Source organism: Gymnodraco acuticeps, unplaced genomic scaffold, assembly GCF_902827175.1.
Source record: "Gymnodraco acuticeps unplaced genomic scaffold, fGymAcu1.1, whole genome shotgun sequence".
Lineage (NCBI taxonomy): Eukaryota > Metazoa > Chordata > Actinopteri > Perciformes > Bathydraconidae > Gymnodraco > Gymnodraco acuticeps.
In genome coordinates, this window is record NW_022990567.1 from 320386 (window position 1) to 339602 (window position 19217).

A 19217-nucleotide genomic window follows, 5' to 3' on the forward strand; every position below is an offset into this window, starting at 1 on the left:
GCCATTCTCATACACACATGCAGGTGCTCATTGGTTAGCCTCGGTTAGCCTGCCCTGGAACGATATTCAGTTTTAATTTTGATCCTGGTCGACTGATCATATTGGGCTCTGAGACTGCTTATTTTTTGTGACCTCAGTTTTGACTTGAGAGGGAATGTTTGGTCAAACACTTTGTGTTTTGGCACTTTTAATGAGCACCACGGTCTCTGAACAAATGAGACACACTGGTTCTGTGCTCCTAGTGGGCAGGATGAACATGAATGAGTCCGTCCACTCAGGGTTAAAAGCTCTATTCTCACTGTCCACTTTCCTGTTCTTGGAGAGTGACATGTGTAATTATTTGTCTCTCCCTGTCTGCCGCTAACACGCCTGTTCACTCTCCTCTCCGTCTTCTCTCCCTGTATCGCTAATTATTCTCTTCACTCACTTTCCTCTCTGCTTCTCTCTGTCACGCTCTCATCTCTTCTTCCGTGTTTCTCTCCCTGTATCGCTCAGTCGTCTCTTTCGCCCCCTGTCGGCGGCGGTTAAAATATAATCGCCCCGTCAAAATTGAAATCCCCTATTAATGTATTGATTATAGGTCCGGGTCCGTATAGGTCGGCGTCTGGGTCCGGATCCGGACCGCGGTCCGCCTGTTGCCGACCCCTGATGTACAGTATAAACAATTTAGGACCCAACACTGACCCCTGGGGGACACCACAAGCAATGTCCAAACATGAAGAATAGTCATTTGCCAACTTCACATACTGCTATCTATTGCTTAAATAGCTTTTAATCCAGTCCAAAACTATACAAGTGAAATGTTCTGTAATGCACGAGTCAACACGTTCCATGCTCTTTTGAGAAATCTAATGTACAAATTAATCTGTCGATTGAATGTTTCTCATAACTCTGTCATTATGCTGCTGTCAAATCCGTGTTTCAGTGCTGTACGATACCAGTCACCTCTGTGGAAACATTGGTATAACTGCCTTTTTTAATTTATATTTATGTTTTGTATGTTTTGTAATAATGGACCAAGAGTCTCTTTAAATAAAGATGATGATGATGATGATGATGATGATGATGATATACCCCTGATACCATACCTTTCTAATTTATATACTAGGATGTCATGGTTGGTTGTGTCAAAAGCTTTTTAAATATCTATAAAAATCCCTACTGCATATTTGTTGTGTTCAAGGGCATCTGTGATATCCTCAATTGATTCCATAATTGCCAGTGATGTTGATCTGTTTGATCTGAATCCGTATTGACTGTCCGTGATTAATTTGTGCTTTTCTATGAACGTGTCCAGTCTGTTGTTGAATACTTTTTCTAGTATTTTTGAAAATTGGGGAAGTAAAGAGATAGGTCTGTAGTTTGTGAAGTGGTGCTTCATGATCATGACCCGTTTTTTTATCAAAAAAAATGTAAACTTGTTACATGTGGCAATTTATTTTTATTTCACTTTCAATTATTCAAACAGTTTTTATTTATTATCACATTTATTTTTATATTTTTCAATTAAAAAGGTTGTGCTTCTGTTTGTTTAAAATGACCAATTACAACATAACTGTTAAGTTCTTCCAGTCATGCCTTTTTTTGTGTTTCTTTGAGGCTGCAATAAAATTATATAACATTTGGGGAAAAAAATGCAAAGTAACAGTCCAAAACTGGACGCTAATATAGCAAACACTTCCACAGCCACAGTGAGCTTCCCAGGAGAGCTGACATAAGCTGGGATGAAAGAAATCCAAACGGCACAGAAGATCAGCATGCTGAAAGTGATGAGCTTCGCCTCATTGAAGCTATCGGGAAGCTTGCGTGCGAGGAACGCCAGGAGAAGGCAGATGAAGGCCAGAAAACCAATGTAGCCCAGGACCAGATAAAATCCAGGGGGCCATGGCTCCTTACATTCCACAATGATCTAAATATGTTCAATAATACAGGGAGACAATTCAATTACGTGGAATGACACATTTTATGAGGTTATGTTCCTTTCTGTTCTCCATTACAAATATTGAAGAAATTAACTGTAGGATTTGAACAGTTTTAACCTGTTAAAGGTGACATGTCATGCTTTTCCGGTTATTACCCGTCCCCTTGTGTGTTATGAAGGTTTTTCTGCATGTAAATGGTGTGCAGAGTCAAAACCCTCAAAGTACACCATGTAGCGAGTAAACTCTAACACAGAAAATACCTCCCCAAAATGCCTCGTTGGAGATACGTCACCGTCCATTTGATTCTTCCGGGTACATCATGATGTCATGTCGTCCCCGGAACGAAATTGACTAATCCGTGTAGCCGTTACGTTACGTCCGCGCAGCCGTTACGTTAAGCCCCCGCTGATTGGTCCAAATTGACCAATCCACGGACTTCCTCAGTGCAGGCAGCTCTGCTGATTTCTCCTCCCTGGCTGCAGGCTGATAACAGACAGTTGGGATCGCGGCGAAATTCTCTCTGCAGAGCAGACCCATTCTCACAGCGTTTATCAACCTTTTTCTTACTCAATATCAAGCCACACTTATTGTTTTTACTTCGGCTGTGACTTTGTGTGTGCTCAGCTGTGTTTCGCTGTGTATCGCTAAACAAGGAAATCACACGAAAGAAAAAGCTCAGCGCGATTCACAACGTCCCGACTGGTCCCGACCAATCGGAGCACACTGGGCTCACAGGGAGGGGGAGGGGGAGGGGGGGGGGGGGGGGGGGGGGGGGGGGGGGCAAGAGCTGCAACGAGCCGTTTAGTGGTGAGAGTGAATACTGCTGAATACACATACTATACAGAGATGCTGTATGAGAAACCAATGTGATTTTGGAACATTGAACAATGTAAATCTATTCTAGTATACCTCAACAATGGAATTATGATCAGTGGAAATGGCCATGACATGTGACCTTTAAGCCCCGAGCTTGTTTTCCAGGTCTCAGGCTCGAAAATGACATTCCCAGAACAATTGACTATAACTTATCTTCTAAAAGGGGTACATTAATAATATGTTTTCACAAAGCAATGATAAACCTGTGAGTTGGATGTAGAAAAGTCAGAATCAATATACATTTTTTAAATTTTAAAGTAAATTCAGATTGAACATAGTAAAAAAATCTAAATTATAGTGTCCGTCCAAAAAAAACATTACTTAATAGGCGCTTTCACACCGCAGTACTTTTCCCACTTTAGTTCCGATATAGTTCCGAAATGTTGCGGTCACACCAAAACAATCCGGAATGAGTTCATGAGAACCTTTTTGAGTTCATGAGAAGCTTTTTACCCCCTTTTCCGTCCCTGCTAGAGAGCAGGTACTTTCGTGGGAGAAAAAGGCTCCTATTTCTGATTGGCTGGGCGGATTGCAAACCACGCCCCGTAAAACTCCCAAAAACTTTTGTGAAGCCGCCATTTTATTATCCTAGCAATGGCATTATTAGCATTAGCCTAGCGCAGAAACGCAGAGAGACTAACTTATGGCAACACAAAAGAAAATATGGGAGCGATGGAGATGAGAAGGTGTCGGCGTTCTGGCGATTTACTCGGAAGGCTGCTGGGAGTCCCAGCAGCTTCTGAAGCCAGTCCCCAACTCCGGGGACTTCCGGCAGGGGACTTCGGGTGGCAGTATACGCCATGAAGTTGTTTGCGGCCTGCCAGTAAACCCAAAGCAGAAGAAGAAGTGACGTCACCGGCTTCATTTGCCTAATCCTCCTCCAGGGATTTATTCCGGTGTGAACGCGATCCGTACTTAGTTCATGAGAACTGAAGAGTTCTCATGATAACTGAAGAGTTCTCATGAGAACTGAAGAGTTCTCATGAGAACTAAGTTCTGATGAACCTTTGTGGGAAAAGTACTGTGGTGTGAAAGCGCCTGTAGTGAAAACCACCCTTAAATGATGGGATAGTAGACTAAAAGCTTTAGGAATCCAAAATATAACATATAATAAATACCCTGTATCAAGATTGAAGCAAAACAAGTACAATTTGACCTTTTTAGAGAGGTTTAGCAAAAGAAAAACCCCTCATTTGGGTGGATTTGCCATATTTCTGGCCCCCCTTGGTCGATTTCAATGATTGACATCTCTTTTTAACCGTTAGAGCCAATAGAATCGAGGGGAGTTCCTAAATCCACCTACACATTACCAAATAAGGAGTGAGAGTGATGCGTAGCCAGAATACCCAAATCCGGAAGCTGCACTTAGCTATCATAGCAGCTAATATGAAATCTCTGTTTTTGACATAAAAATTGAATGATGGATTATCAGTAATCATTTCCAAGTGACACAGACACATTGGATTAACGTATGGATTCATCTTCAGCCGCGTTTTTATCGTTTTAATGCCATTGAACACAACTTTTGATCAGAAACAGCAAAAGGTAAGACAAATTTCCCGATTTTGCTCCATAAAGCTATGTTGTGTGATGTCTGATCGCTCAGTGATGATACTTATATTTCTGGAATCTGTGGAATCTCTGCTTGCTAGCTAATATCTTGTTTTTTTTACAGATCCGATAAGTAATAAAGTATTAATACCTAGAGTTCTGTGCTAAGTGCGTTAGCATTTTTTCACTCAGGGCTCATTTAGACGCTTCTTGTGAGACTTGTGTTTTGTTTCGGTAAAAATGGTTCGTATCGTCAGTTAGCTGAGTTTCTTCCTGTTAGGTGGATATGACACATTAATAGTTTATTAAATGTATAGTATCAAATATATCACTTTTGCACACTGTAATTCTTACTTTTCCAGTTGAGGCTTGGTAGTTTGGGTTCTTGAATGGGAAGGAAGGTGCGCCCAAAAGCCAACCAGCACACAGACAAACCTGAGGGCAAGGTGAAAATATTATAAATTCTGTAAAAACAAACAAAAAACAAGTCACAAATTGAGGTCATACATCGGTTCTAACGCCCTCCTACCTGAGGAGCTATAGTGCAGATGATCAGAGACCTCTGTTGACAGGGACCAAACAGCTTGAGAGCCCTGGAAGCATGTTCATTAGCCCGGAAGGCCAAGAGAACCACAATGGTCTTAACAAGGAGACAAGACAGACAGAGGACAAAACTAATCGCAAATGTTGCCTGGCGGAGTCTACATGTCCAAACAGAAGGCTGTCCAATAAACACCAAGGCACACAAGAAGCAGAGCTTGAGTGACAGGAGAAGCAGGAAACTGATTTCTGAGTTGTTTGCCTTCACAATCGGTGTGGTACGGAAACGGTGAAAGACAACAGTGACGATAGTTGTCAGGACAACACCCAGCAGTGTAAGTGCAACCAGAATGATACCCATGGCGTCGTGGAAAGACAGGAATTCTTCAATCCCGGCCACACATTTCACCTTTTCTTTGTCTGGCCAATGATATTCGGGGCATTTTGTGCATTCAGTGGATCCTATGGAGATACAGAAAGTGGAAACTGTATAAATGCACAAAAACTTAATTCTACATCTTTGCATCCATCAAACATGTCCTGGTAAGTTTTTGGGATACCAGTCTGGTTGCTGAACTCTCCATCTGCACAGGGCAAACAATCAAAACAGCAGTGTGGCTCTCCTAAACGTCTGGCCTGCCTGGTGCCAGGGAGGCATGGAGCACTGCACTGAGATATAGGAACCTAAACAGATAAAGGTGTCAAATTGCACACCAATAATTGCTTTGCTTCAGACTAGATGCTTCAATAGAACCAAGAGTTTTTCACTGAAGTAAAATTACAATCATTTGAATCATCAGGTAATACTTGAAATTGTATATCCGGTAAAGACATTTTAAGTGATGTATGACCCACCTGTGACTGTCCTTCGGTCCAGACAATGGTGCTGTGATCTATCTGCAATTGTTGTCTGAATAGAGCCGAACCGTCATAGCTTCCCACTTTGACAAATCTAAATACAGCATGAAAAATGTTTTAAATGCAACCAGTCCCAACAATGGTACACCATGATTACCCAGTTACAGGTATATGCTTAGATAGACACAACACATATAAATATAGATATAAATATACTCAATCTCGATTTGTATTCCACCTTATTTTACCCTTGCTGTCTTTCTGCCAGTTAATGATGTCATAGAGAGGTACCGGCTCTCCATTTGAGTCAAAATATACCTTCTCCTCAAACTGGTTGGTGAAATTCACTTTCTTCAGATGTTGCAGCAACTGTGAGAGAAAGGAGAGAGAAAACAAACAAATAATACATTAGAGAATGACATAATTGAAATAAATGATTGATATAAATATATTCTGTAATGGTTTAACGCACCTGACTAGAAGTAAATGTCTTGCTATGTCCTGCAGAATCAGACTTCAGTAAAGTGTGCAGAGCATGGGCGATGGCATATACAGCTTTATATACATTATATGATATTCTGACCTCAGATACATCAGTATAACTGCTTTCAGTGAACCTCAGATCCTCTGAACCAGTGCATAGAGGCTTTTCAGCAGCACCTTTGTAATTGTTATAAGTTGACCCCTTAACAGAGGTTGTTTTGCCTATAACAGGCCTGGCCAAGGACAAGGAATTGTTTCGAGAATCTGATTTGTAACCAAATGCATCCAATTCCACGTTATTCACAGTGTCTGCTTCCCTTTCTTTAGAGCCTTCTCCTCTAAACTCTAGCCTGCAGCCAAACAGCTCTTCCCAGAACATGTTGACAAATTCATGTCCCGGTTTGGGAGAGGGACGGACATTCAACAGGAACTCTTCCAAGTCAGGTATCATGACTCCAGGGAAGGAGAATCCCAGTGTGCCTTCTAGGATAGGGTGGAAGTGGGGAGAGGTCAGCAGGCTAGCTGTGACCCAGGCTTCACTAGCTACCCACTGAATCCCTGTCACATTTCTCTCAGCCAGCTGGAAAATAAAACACATTTACAAATGTGATAAGAAAGCAAATATGAGCATGATCATACACATTATTTTAATATTCCTAATACTCTTATTATTTTAAATCTGCAAAATACATCATATAAATATTGGCCTATGCAGATACAATAATTGGAGTTTAGAGGACTAACCTCTAAGAACAGATCCAGCAGCTGTCCCTCTGTTGCAAAGACCACAACTACCTGTGCAGTTGAACTCTGCAGCTTGTTGGCAATGTCTTGTAACTCAGTCACAGAGGGTGATTTTGGGATAATCAGATGAAATGCCACACACCCACCCTGTTTTTTAAACTGACTAGAAAATGCTTGGATGCCATATTGACTGTAGTCATCCTGAAATATATAGAGAAACGTTTTGTTAATAATTGAAGTTTTTTTGATTGACTGAAATGGGAGAAAAAAAGGTTTTATCTCACCGTGGTGCCAATAGTGCCTACCCAGAGCCAGTTGAGGAAGGTGACCAGCTGAACAAGACCTCTAACTTGAAAGAGATCACTCGGTACAGTCCGCAAGAATGACGGGTATGAGTCCTTGTTAGTAAGACAAGTACAAGTGGCAAAAAAGCTCACCTATTGAGATACAATGTATTAAGATAAGAGAAAACCTAAACAAAAAACAGTATTAACTTCAGTACAGCTAATGTACTGTGAATGTTTCTTTCCTTTCTTACCAGTGGGATATTGAAAGGACCGAGTGTATGAGCTACAGCTCTTGCTGGGGTAGAAGATGCAAGGCCAATCACAGCAGGTACGGGATAATCCACCAGACATGAGGGCAAAGTCTCCTTTGGCATATCTAATATTTTTTCAGTTTTTACCATTTGTTTCAACTCTCCCATCCACGCTTTAGAGTGACTGACTAAAGACATAAGAGCTTGCAGGCTGGTGTGTACATGGTCACAGCTGTCCATTATCCGGTAGCCTAGTTTAACACCTGGTAACAGGCTGGTATTACGATTAATTTCCTCCACTGCAAAGACCATGGTCATCATCCAGCGGAAAGCTCTATGATCAAAGCTGCAACAATTTTAAAAGTTTGGTGCAATCCATGTAATTCATCACGCCATAGGAAAATACAGTGTAACAGCAATATAGAGATGCTACCACAGTTAGATGAAAATATTTTAAAAAAAAATGTATAACATCTATGGGGCTGTATAATATATCATCAGTATCCTCACACTTACCCCTTGCAAGGTGTGAGCTGGGGTTTGCTGTGGTAGCTGTTCTGTGGCTTAGGAGCCACAAAATGCAGAGGGAACAGCCCTCCAATCACAACATCCCCTCCCGACTGCAGGGCCAAAGGCTCACTGTCCGCCAGTTTCACACACTGAGGTAAGATAGAAGCAACACCTCTCACTTGATCTATTCCCAAACTCCTTTGTTTCTCTGTTACAGTCTCTTCTTCTTTCAACACACCTCTCTCTAAACATAGCTCTTTACTTCCCATCACACTTTTGGGAACATTAAAAATAACTGGAAAAACCAGGCTGAATAAGGAGCAAACAAGCAGCCAGGCAGGAGCTCCGGCAAGGGCAAATTGTAGTGTACATACTGACCCCATAAAGGCTGCATATGTGTGCAGGAGACAATGGTCTATAACAAGTATCTGAAAGGCGAATTAAGCATATAAAAACTGTTATGCTAATATGCTTTCATAGATCATGAGTCATCTTCAGTCCAACCAATCACAATGAAACACAATGGCACAGGTGAGGACTATGGATGGCTCATGTGAAATTTGTTTTGAGGATTGACTATTATTGATGTGATGAATTAAAAACTTTAATTTCAAACAATTGTATTAAAAGGTGTCTATTACTAAGACTGGAACAATTCCAGGTTACCTTTGATAATATATACATATTATGTATAATACATTAAAGGATTATATAAAATGTACTTAATGAAATTCTATTTGAACAATTGCATTTTATTTTAATTGTTGCCAGAAATGGTTGATTCAGAAATTACAGAATTTTTTAGATTAATCAAACCCAAACCTAACACTTACGGGTGGCTACATCATATTGTAAAGCTAATGTGCATGTTATAATGGTGTGTATGCTTATGGCTAATTCACAGCCGAGCATTGGTGTTTCAGTTAGTGTGCTGTGTCCCTAAAGTAGCCCTCTATGAAAATGGTTATTTAAAAAAAAATGTATTTGATTATTCAATCAGGTAACTGTGTGTGTTTTATTTTTCAAACTAAACGACCTTTTAGATTTTTGGGAATTCAAAACACATTTTAACAACTTGCTGAAGGATTTGTGAACTACAGTAAGGGAAGTTTCATTTTCTGCTATGGCAATAAACGTTATAGCATTTCAACCATGCTGTATTTAATATGTTTTTGAAATGTCAATTAAGTACCACACATGATCTGAATGTTGACTTTATTTATTCACTTTATTTTATATTTAATGCAACGGATAGAAATGTATTTAGATAATAGGCTATTAGTACATTCACAAAATGACATTAAAATGTGTACAATATTGAGCATAAAATAAACTCGAATATGAATATTTGAACCAACAAGGAAAGAATATGTTAAATGTCTAAAGTTAAAGCTTTTAAAAGCCATCTACATTTTTTCCCTGCTCATTAAATGTTTCTTGGTGTTTTTCTCTGGCTTAAATAAAATAATAAAACATTTTGGAGCGAATATACACGTAATTAGTCCAAAACTGGAGGCCAGAATGGCAAATATCTCCACAGCCACAGTAAATTTCCCAGGAGAGCTGACATATGCTGGGATAAATGTGATCCAGACTGCACAGAATATCAACATGCTGAATGTGATAAGCTTGGCTTCATTAAAGGTATTAGGTAGTTTCCGAGCTAGGACAGCTAACACAAAGCAAAAGACAGCCAGTAAGCCTATATACCCAAGTACAGCCCAGAACCCCAAAGCTGATCCTAATGCACACTCCAGGATGATTCTCTCCTTGTATGTCGTGAGGTTTTTCATTGGAAAGGGGGGACTAAGAACTAACCAAATAGTACATATCAAAACTTGAATAAATGTGAAAGACACTACAGTCAATCTTTGCTGTGAAGGCCCAAACCATTTCATCAAATTACTACCTGGTAGTGTAGCTCTGAAGGCCGTCAGAACTACTATAGTTTTTCCAAGAACACAAGACATGCAGAGGACGAATGTGATCCCAAACGCTGTGTGGCGCAGCATGCAGGACCACTCCGAGGGTGCTCCAATGAACGTTAATGAACATAAGAAACATAGAGTCAGGGAGAAGAGCAGCAAGAAGCTCAGCTCAGAGTTGTTGGCCCTGACAATTGGTGAGCTCCTGTGACGATAGAACACAGCCGCTGTTATAATGGTGAGACAGGCACCACCGATTGAAAAAGCAGCCAAGACGATTCCAAGGGCCTCGTTGAAGGAAAGAAACTCTACAGGTTTGGGAAGACACAAATCTCTCTCTGCATTAGGCCAGAATTCCTTGGGGCAAGGGAAACAATCAAAGGAATCTGAAAAAAAAGGAAAAGAGCTTTAAGCAGTTAGAATGTATATTTTATGTTTTAGACATACATTAGAAAAACAAATACCTGTAGCATTGCTAATCTCTCCCTCGGGACACGGTGTACAGTCATAACAGCAGATGGGTTTTCCTTTCTGAAGCACTTTACGAGTTCCTGAAGGACAGCTGTCAGTGCACACTGACACAGGCACCTGTCACATATATACAAATTAACTCACATGTAGACAAGTGTGCTCTGAAGCTAACATTATAAAAGGATAGATTCATGTTTTTTTCTTCACAATGTTTTTCTTTGTGTCTTTTACATTTCTGTTTATTTAAAAAAAAAAAAAGTAAACATGCATTTTAATCAATAACACGTAAATGTCATGTTAAAAATACTCTCATTATTCGTAACATTGGAATTCTAATGAGGTACCGAGGTATGAGACATCATACCCTTTGCGATGATATGAAAATGTAGCATGTTAAACTATTGCTTTGGGGCTCCTCACCTGTGTGCCACCCTCCACCCAGGTGAGGTTCCTGTTGATAAGGAACTCCTGGCCCACCGGCAGTGATGAATCGTATTTCCCTACAGTCACCAACTCAATGCTGCCACTCTCATTTCTTTGCCAGTTTACCAGCTCATATGTGGCCACAGGATCCCCGTTGGCATCGAATGACACATCATAACCATTTTGGGAAAAATTTACTTTTTTCAGCTGATTAAGAACCTAGGGATGAAGTAAAGGAAGACAGTGAAGGGAAAAAAAGAGATAATTTAAAATAAAATGAGCATTCATTTGATAACATAGATGTGCAGCTTAAAAGAACATCATTATTTTTATTGACCTCTTTGGCCTCTAGCTTAGTGAACCTAACACACTGTGTAGTAGAATCAGTTTGCTGACACACTGCGTTATGAATGGCATGCGCTATTGCATAGACAGCCTTGTACGCCATATTAGTGATTCGAAGTTGAGATGTGTCAGTGTATGAGCTCTGGAGCGTCTTTATATCTTCAGTTCCATCACACACACTCCTGTCTGTGGATTCACCTAAAAACACAGAGACAGAGGGAGGTGTTTTTAGCCATGATGATTACATTCATTCTTTGTGTGTATTGTGTTATTTAACCTGCCAAACAAGCATTGCAGGATTTACATCACATTTAAAATCACTGTTTTGTGGACATGCCTTTTTTTTTACATTAGTTTATTTTAGCAGCTCATATTTACACAAATCAGTCATCAGACAAATACTTATTGTATAAGGCAAAATATGTATTGCTTTTACTTAAAACTGACTTGCCCCGTTATAATGATGCATGATGGACTCTAGAACCAGCAGTATATTCCGCAATTTATGTATTTTTTACATATATTTTAACTCTGCACTATATGTTTTAGATAAAATAAATGCTGAAAAAATATGCTTATGACCATTTTTGAAGAGAGACTTCCATAAATTGTTGTGCATTGAGGAATAAATAGCTTTCATCTAAACAAATATACTAGAATCACTGCATAATAGCCTAAGTAGAATAATGTACATGTATGTTATTTACAATATATTAGAAAGCATTGTTAATAAACATGACCTGAACATCACATTGCGAGATCAATCACTGAGATGCACCTTATGTCCGCCTCATGTATTTCATTACAAATATTAGATTTCCCTTTCAGTCAAAATCTGGGGTTTTTAACAGGCTGATCAATTCAGGGAGCTTCACTTTTAGACAGAAAAAAAAAATATACACAATTAAGACACTACTGTGAGTGTCATGTATGTTTAAAATTGGCACAACGTTCTCACTTTTTACCAGCCTGCAGTTGAATGCTTCCTCCCAGAACATGGTAAGCAATGGGGAGTCAGCCACTTTAAACGGAGAGAGATCCAGCAGGAAGTCCCTCAGACCTGGGATGACAGATTTTTCAATGCCAAATCCGATTGCTCCAGCACAGAAGCTGAACCTCAGCATGTCTCGATCGGTTACCCAGGACTCACTACCTATCCACTGGCGAGATGGAGAAGGCTTGATTGACAGCTCCTCCAGCAGAATTCTCATATCTCCAGGGGAAATAAATGCCACAACAACCTTAGCCGTTGACCTGGAGGGACGTTCAATGACATATACAAATAATAGTTATAATATAAGACTAATATTGTCTTTTATAACAATATAAGTCATAAGTATGAAGAAAAACAAAACATGATGATAAACAGATATATTGGCACATTTCCAGTTGTAATAAAAACATGTTCCATCACTTAACCCTTGTGTTGTGTTTGAAAGCTATTACCGTTCATGGTGTTCGCAGGTCAAAGTTGACCCATGATTTATCTCAGTCCAAAACACTCAAAAAAATGTATCTTGATTGTGAAAAATTTGACCCCGAATCACCCAAAACAATTCTGCTGGGTCTTCCCAGACCTGAATACCAAATTATAAACTTTTTTTTTTAGAGACCTTCAGACTTGGCTACAATTGTCAAAGTCAGGTGTGTAGTGTTTATATAGCTGTTGTGGAGGATATCATGAAGCCTTGTTCCGATACAAAAAACTAGAGGGTAGTTATTATATAATTTTAAACTTGAAACGGGTCACCCGAACACAACATCAGGGTTAAAGAACTTGTTTTGGTTTTCTGTGCAGAAGGTCAGTGTCAGCACAGTGAACCAAATCAGTGATATAGAAACCTGCGGATAACGTCAGCTACTCTCTGGATCCGGCTACGTGGGTGGGTCCGAAAGAAAGACTCAGAGTATTCCACACAGATCCCCTCTTTACGTGCTGCATGCAGGAAAGATGCCATGCCATTATTGCCATAGTCAGAATCCGACCGGACAGCACCTATCCAAGTCCAGCCAAAGTGCTTTACCAGCTTGGCCAGTGCGTCAGCCTGGAATTGATCACTCGGGATTGTTCTGAAGAAACTTGGGTACTGCTGCTTATCAGACAGGCATGCACACGTGGCAAAGTAGCTCACCTAAAGAAAACAACAGTTATTTAACGGGACAGAGGCAAAACAAGTAATGGACTTAAACACAGTTTGCAATAAATTCTTAATATTTACTTGGGGTATGTTGAACGGCCCGATGATGCGCGACACACTGATGGAAGGCGTGGACCCAGACTCACCAACGACAGCCATCACCATACCAGACTGTGAGCATTTGTCGCCGGTGTTAAACACCGGGTCCAGTCCTCCTGAAAGCTGAAATGCAACATGCACCGCCACGGACACCGAGGCACATGAGTCGTAGATCTCATAACCAAGCTTGATCCCCGGAAGCAGCTCCGTGCTGTTGTTAATCTGCTTGATGGCGAAGACCATTGCACGTGAGAAGCGCAGTTCACGGGGGTTGATGCTGCACACAGACATCGGTGTTAATGTTCAACCTTAAAGATTTGAAAATAATACGTGATAGACTACAAGATGACTGCAATTATATGGCCTGGATAATAACAAATAGCATCTCTGTAGGCTTTATGGGAATTGCATCTGTCAAAAACACAAACACTTGATTATATATCCAATATTCACAATAACTTTGATGAATTGATTCAATGGTCCAATAAATCACAATTTCCACATCTCTCCATTCAAAACATTGTTAAGTATGTATACATCAGTTAAACTATTACCTTTTATGAAATAGAGAAAATAAATCCACATTATGTAAAAAACTAAAAGATTTATAAATGATTATTATTTTTAGAGTTTTTACATACAACACAGTACATTGCAACACAAATTCACAATATACACATCACTATACTGTATATGCCCACATTCTAGGCTAAATCTCCCTGTACTAACCTCCCTGCGCAGCTTAGTGGCTCGGGCATGGTGGTGTAGTTATGCTTCGCAGTGTGCATGTTGGAGTGTATGGAGAAAACACCCCCAATGACATAGTCACCGTCCATAGAGAATGCAGGTTGACGAATTGTACCTTGTAGCTTACATGTCACAGATGAAGCATCAGTGCTAAGCACAGCACCAGTCCTGTCCCCTGTAAGCCCAGCAGTTTGTTTCACACCATCCCCAAAAATATTCAAAACAAGAACTGACTTCAGCTCACACAAAGCTATAGACAGTATCAGACCAATAAGAGACATCTCCATCATCAACTGTCATCAAGTGGGCAAACTGTACTGCGTGTTCTCACTGGTTTATAACGTTTTTCAGGCGCTTCCCTCCTTCTACCATACGTCACTTTGCTATTAGAGAGAGCATACCCATGCCCAGTGCTGACAAGATGTATGTATTTTATATGTAACTTTTCTTCAAATAATCATCATTGAGAAAGTCATGCTGTTTGGATGGATGCCCAAATACCCTAATCTAAAGCCATCACAGCAGAACTTGCCCTGACAAGCCAGACATGTCCTTAACCCTTCTTTTGCGTTAGGTCATATGCTATTTTCGGTCAAAATTGACCGGTGTGTTTTGCACAGTGATATCTCTGGAACCCCTTATCCAATTTTGATGGTTGACATCTCATTTGAACAGTCAAAGCAAGTAGAATCAAGGGATGACAGACAGAAAGACACCAGGGGTGAATTTCATATTATTTTTGGCAGTAAGTTCAACGATAGTGCTTATTTTACATTATGGTATATTATAAAAATGCTTGCCATGTAGGCTGTGTTTACTGGAGATGGGGCCAGAACTGGGGCCGGAGATGGAAACAGAACACGGGGGGCTGGAGTCGGCCGGAATGCCGACAGGGCACGGGGAGCTGGCGTCGTCCGGTACGCCGACAGAACACGGGGAGCTGGCGTCGGCCAGAGACGAGGGGCTGGAGTCGAAACCATGGCTGCTGGGGCCAGGACTGAGGCTGGAACCATGGCTGCTGCGGCCTGAACTGGGGCTGGAGCCATGGCTGCTGCGGCCTGAACTGGGGCCGGAACCAAGGCTGTTGCGGCCTGAACTGGGGCTGGAGCCATGGCTGCTGGGGCCAGAACTGGGGCTGGAACCATGGCTGCTGGGGCCAGAACTGGGGCTGGAGAGATGGCTGCTGGGGCCAGAACTGGGGCCGGAACCATGGCTGCTGGGGCCGGAACCATGGCTGCTGGGGCCAGAACTGGGGCTGGAGCCATGGCTGTTGGGGCCAGAACTGGTGCCGGAGAGATGGCTGCTGGGGCCAGAACTGGGGCCGGAACCATGGCTGCTGGGGCTGGAACCATGGCTGCTGGGGCCTGTACTGGAGCCCAAAGCATGGCTTCTGGGGCTAGGGCTGCTAGCCTGGACCTGCGACTCCTTCTCTTAGGAGCCTTTTGGAGACTCCTTAGACCTCCAAAAGCCAGACGAGTTCCAGAGACCGGCTCCTGGACAGGAGCAGGAACTGGGGAAGAAGCAGAGGTTGACTCCAGACGGAACACACCGAGGCGTATGGTGTCAGATTGGGAATTGGGAGGCAGGGAGCTAGCATGTCTGGGGCTAGCAGGCCGGGAATCACACACCGAGAGGAAGTCCAAAATCCAGCCAGGTAAGAATTTAACTAAACTTAGTTTCTCCATAGCCCTGTGGTGCGCCTCAGCCAGAGCAGCCTCTCGCTGCTGAACTCCGCACGCTGCCCTCCATCGATCAGAGCAGTAAGCCAGAGAAAAGGAAAAATCCAATAATTCCTGCTCAAATGGATCTGCTGGGTCCATCCTTGGTTGGTTCGTACTGTTACGGTGAGTGAAGCAAGCAGGACCCAAATGCAGATGACGCTGAAAAAAGCCTTTATTTCAAGGATAAAATAAAAATAACTTGGACAAAACAGAACTCTCACCGGTGAACTCATTCACAAACAAAAGACGAACCAACACTGAACTCAGGAAAATACAAGACTAAATACAGGGAGGGGTAATCACAAGACGAGAAACAGCCGGGCAGGGGAGGAGAAACACAAGGGCCACAGGTGAACACAATCAGACAATTAGACACACCAGGGAAACTAACGACAGGAGGAAAAACACAGAGAGAGGGACCAGACAATATACAAGGAGGAAAACATGACAGGGAGAACCGAACAGCAAAATAAACCCAAACCTAGAACATACAAAACTAAAAACGTGACATATCATGAGAATCCTGACAAAAACAGGCCTGAGCAAGGACAAATAATGGTCTGATTTGTAACCAAAAGCATCAACATGGGGCTGTATAAGATATCATCAGTATCATCAAACTTACCCACTAGGTGTGAGCTGGGATTTGCTGTGGTAGCTGTTCTGCTGCTTAGGAGCCACAAAATGCAGAGGGAACAGCCCTCCAATCACAACATCCCCTCCCGACTGCAGGGCCAAAGGCTCACTGTCCGCCAGTTTCACACACTGAGGTAAGATAGATGCAACACCTCTCACTTGATCTATAGTATTCCCAAACTCCTTTGTTTCTCTGTTACACTGTTACAGTCTCTTCTTCTTTCAACACACCTCTCTCTAAACATAGTTCTTTACTTCCCATCACACTTTTGGGAACATTCAAAACAACTGGAAAAACCAGGCTAAATAAGGAACAAATAAGCAGCCAGGCAGGAGCTCCGGCAAGGACAAATTGTAGTGTACTGTACATACTGACCCCATAAAGGTCCATGAATATTTGGTTTAACCAATCACAACGAAAAACAATTGCATAGGTGAAGACTACGGACGGCTCGTGTGAAATGTGTTTGGAGATTGACTATTAATAATGTGATCAATCAACACAGTCTCAATCCCTGAACTTCCAGGAGCTACGCTTGGTCAGGGTCCTATGGCGTGCAGTTTTGACGCGCAGAGTCTCCTTCAGCTTCATAAACAGACGCAAAGAGCTTTCAACTGATTGCAATGTATTCCCATCGGCGGCGGTATTTGACGCTCAGGGAAGCACCGCATCGGTCCATGTCGGCGGCATTTAAAGGCAATGTGAGTGTCTATTCCCATTGGATAACGGAGGATTTTACACCCGGAAGTAAGTATTATCTTTACTGTCGATTGATTTTACAGTGATATCTGCACTACTCATCAACTCAAAAACACTAGATTATCCTTGTTAATTACACAACATTGATTGGTTTAAATTGTGTACAATGCTTTTGTATTTTTCCCCTTCGATTCGGAGAAACAAATATTTTTTCTGAGTTTAGGATGGCAGAAGACACTACACTACCCAGAATCCTCAGCTATCGTTTGGGACTACACGTCCCAAGTGCTTTGCTCGACAAACCCCGTGATTAGTCCTCAAGCTCTGTGATTGGTTGACCTCCAACTGCATTCCATATGAAAAAAAACGTTTCGTAAAAGATAACATCATACTTTATTCAGCAGTGCTTGCTTTACTCTTTGAAAGTCATCACATGAATGCATTGTAATAAATGGTTCGGCTGCATTAAATATTACACATCTGTCGTAGTTCTTTATTTATCTACAGAGATCAGGCCTCAGAATAGCCGGGAACTATTCTTTTACCGTTCTGTTTTAATTTCACGATAAAGTTAGTAGTAATATTTTGATATCATTGTTTTTTATTAACTACTAGACCACTGGGTCATGTTAAGACCATCTTTTCTGTGTTGCTGTGGGTTTTTTCCATCGCTTTTGTGTTACAAATATCAAAACAATAACAACACATATCCGTCGTAAACTAAACCGGAAACAGCAGTATATTTTATTTTGTTAACACTGTAAACTTGACAGCTTTTTAACCCAAACTACCTACTGGTTAAAGCACGTTATTACACATTTAGAGTAATTGCAATGCAGGTAGATTGTGTTGCTTTTGAATGACTGTTTAAAATGCCTTTTTCTTAATGTCTTTCATTTTTGTAAAACACTTTTGAATGTGTTATATTTTATGAAAATATTTAAATATTAAGAGTACATACAAAATAGGAGGAAAATAGAAGGTCAATGATAGAAATATAGAATAGAAAATATCAAGAAGATACTGTAAATGATATCTAGAATAAAGCAGTTTAGATATTAATAGGAGGATGTGCAAAACAGACAAACTAATTAGGCTTTATTTAAACATTAAATAATACTTTAGGTTAAGGTCTTCTTTTAAATACATGTAAGCAAAAAGCTTTGGGGGATCTGATAAATATTAAGCCTGACAAAGTATTTAACGTTTAATATGTTGCATGGTTTGTTTTGGGACTTGACAATCAACTTTCCTACAATGTTAACTATGTTGAAGCACTTATTTTAACCGATATTATACATATTTATTATACTCTTATAAGATGTATGTAGATAGAATAAGAAATGTGCAGAATATGGTGGAAGTATACACACATATTGATGGATGTCTTGTTGAGGAACCTAGGACCCAAGTTTGTCATCATTGCATAACTACACCGTAGTTGTGTATATGATATGTCAATAAACCTTTGGAAATCTTGAAAGGGATGTGCAAAATAGCCATTATATACAGTTTTTGATGAACGATTAGAGAATAACGAGTAATTAATATGCTTTATAGGGATCTGCAGATACATTTGTTGTCTTCTCAAGCACCAACTATCAAATATCTCGCCTGATTGTTTGCACTTGACAATCACCTTCACTGAATTTTACACAGGTGTAACTAAAGTCTGATTTAAGGGTTGTTTATATTTCACATCATTAATCCAAATCTGTAAAGTAACTAAATAAATGTAGTGGAGTAATAATACCAGGTTAACCTTAAAGAAAGCACTCAGGATTATAAAAGACCCCCATCACCCCAGCCACAAACTATTCTGTCTGCTGCCGTCTGGCAGGCGGTACCGCAGCATCAGGACTATAACCACCAGACTCAGGGACAGTTTCATCCCACAGGCCAGAAGACTATTAAACACCTGAACTTTGAAACAACATCCATAACATTCGTCTGGCTGCTACTTAGAAATTATTTGTCAAATATATCATAT

General features: G+C 40.9%; 2 protein-coding genes across 2 annotated transcripts; both read right to left on the bottom strand.

Annotated features, from left to right (window-relative positions):
- Positions 1 to 1558: 1558 nt before the first annotated feature.
- LOC117553771 (extracellular calcium-sensing receptor) lies at positions 1559 to 8291 on the bottom strand. The gene is made up of 13 exons (XM_034227842.1): positions 8238 to 8291; positions 8029 to 8171; positions 7513 to 7858; positions 7259 to 7411; positions 6975 to 7175; positions 6561 to 6810; positions 6220 to 6407; positions 5986 to 6116; positions 5745 to 5841; positions 5450 to 5573; positions 4879 to 5351; positions 4704 to 4784; positions 1559 to 1909 (listed from the first exon to the last, which is right to left on the bottom strand). The coding sequence occupies exons 1-13, from the start codon at positions 8289 to 8291 to the stop codon at positions 1559 to 1561; spliced, it is 2592 nt and encodes an 863-aa protein (XP_034083733.1).
- Positions 8292 to 9428: 1137 nt separating this feature from the next.
- On the bottom strand, positions 9429 to 14319 carry LOC117553802 (extracellular calcium-sensing receptor-like). The gene is made up of 8 exons (XM_034227872.1): positions 14153 to 14319; positions 13406 to 13700; positions 13029 to 13318; positions 12145 to 12440; positions 11179 to 11384; positions 10839 to 11060; positions 10412 to 10535; positions 9429 to 10333 (listed from the first exon to the last, which is right to left on the bottom strand). Exons 1-8 carry the CDS (start codon positions 14257 to 14259, stop codon positions 9429 to 9431), a joined length of 2445 nt encoding a protein of 814 aa, XP_034083763.1. The 5' UTR covers positions 14260 to 14319.
- Positions 14320 to 19217: the final 4898 nt, after the last annotated feature.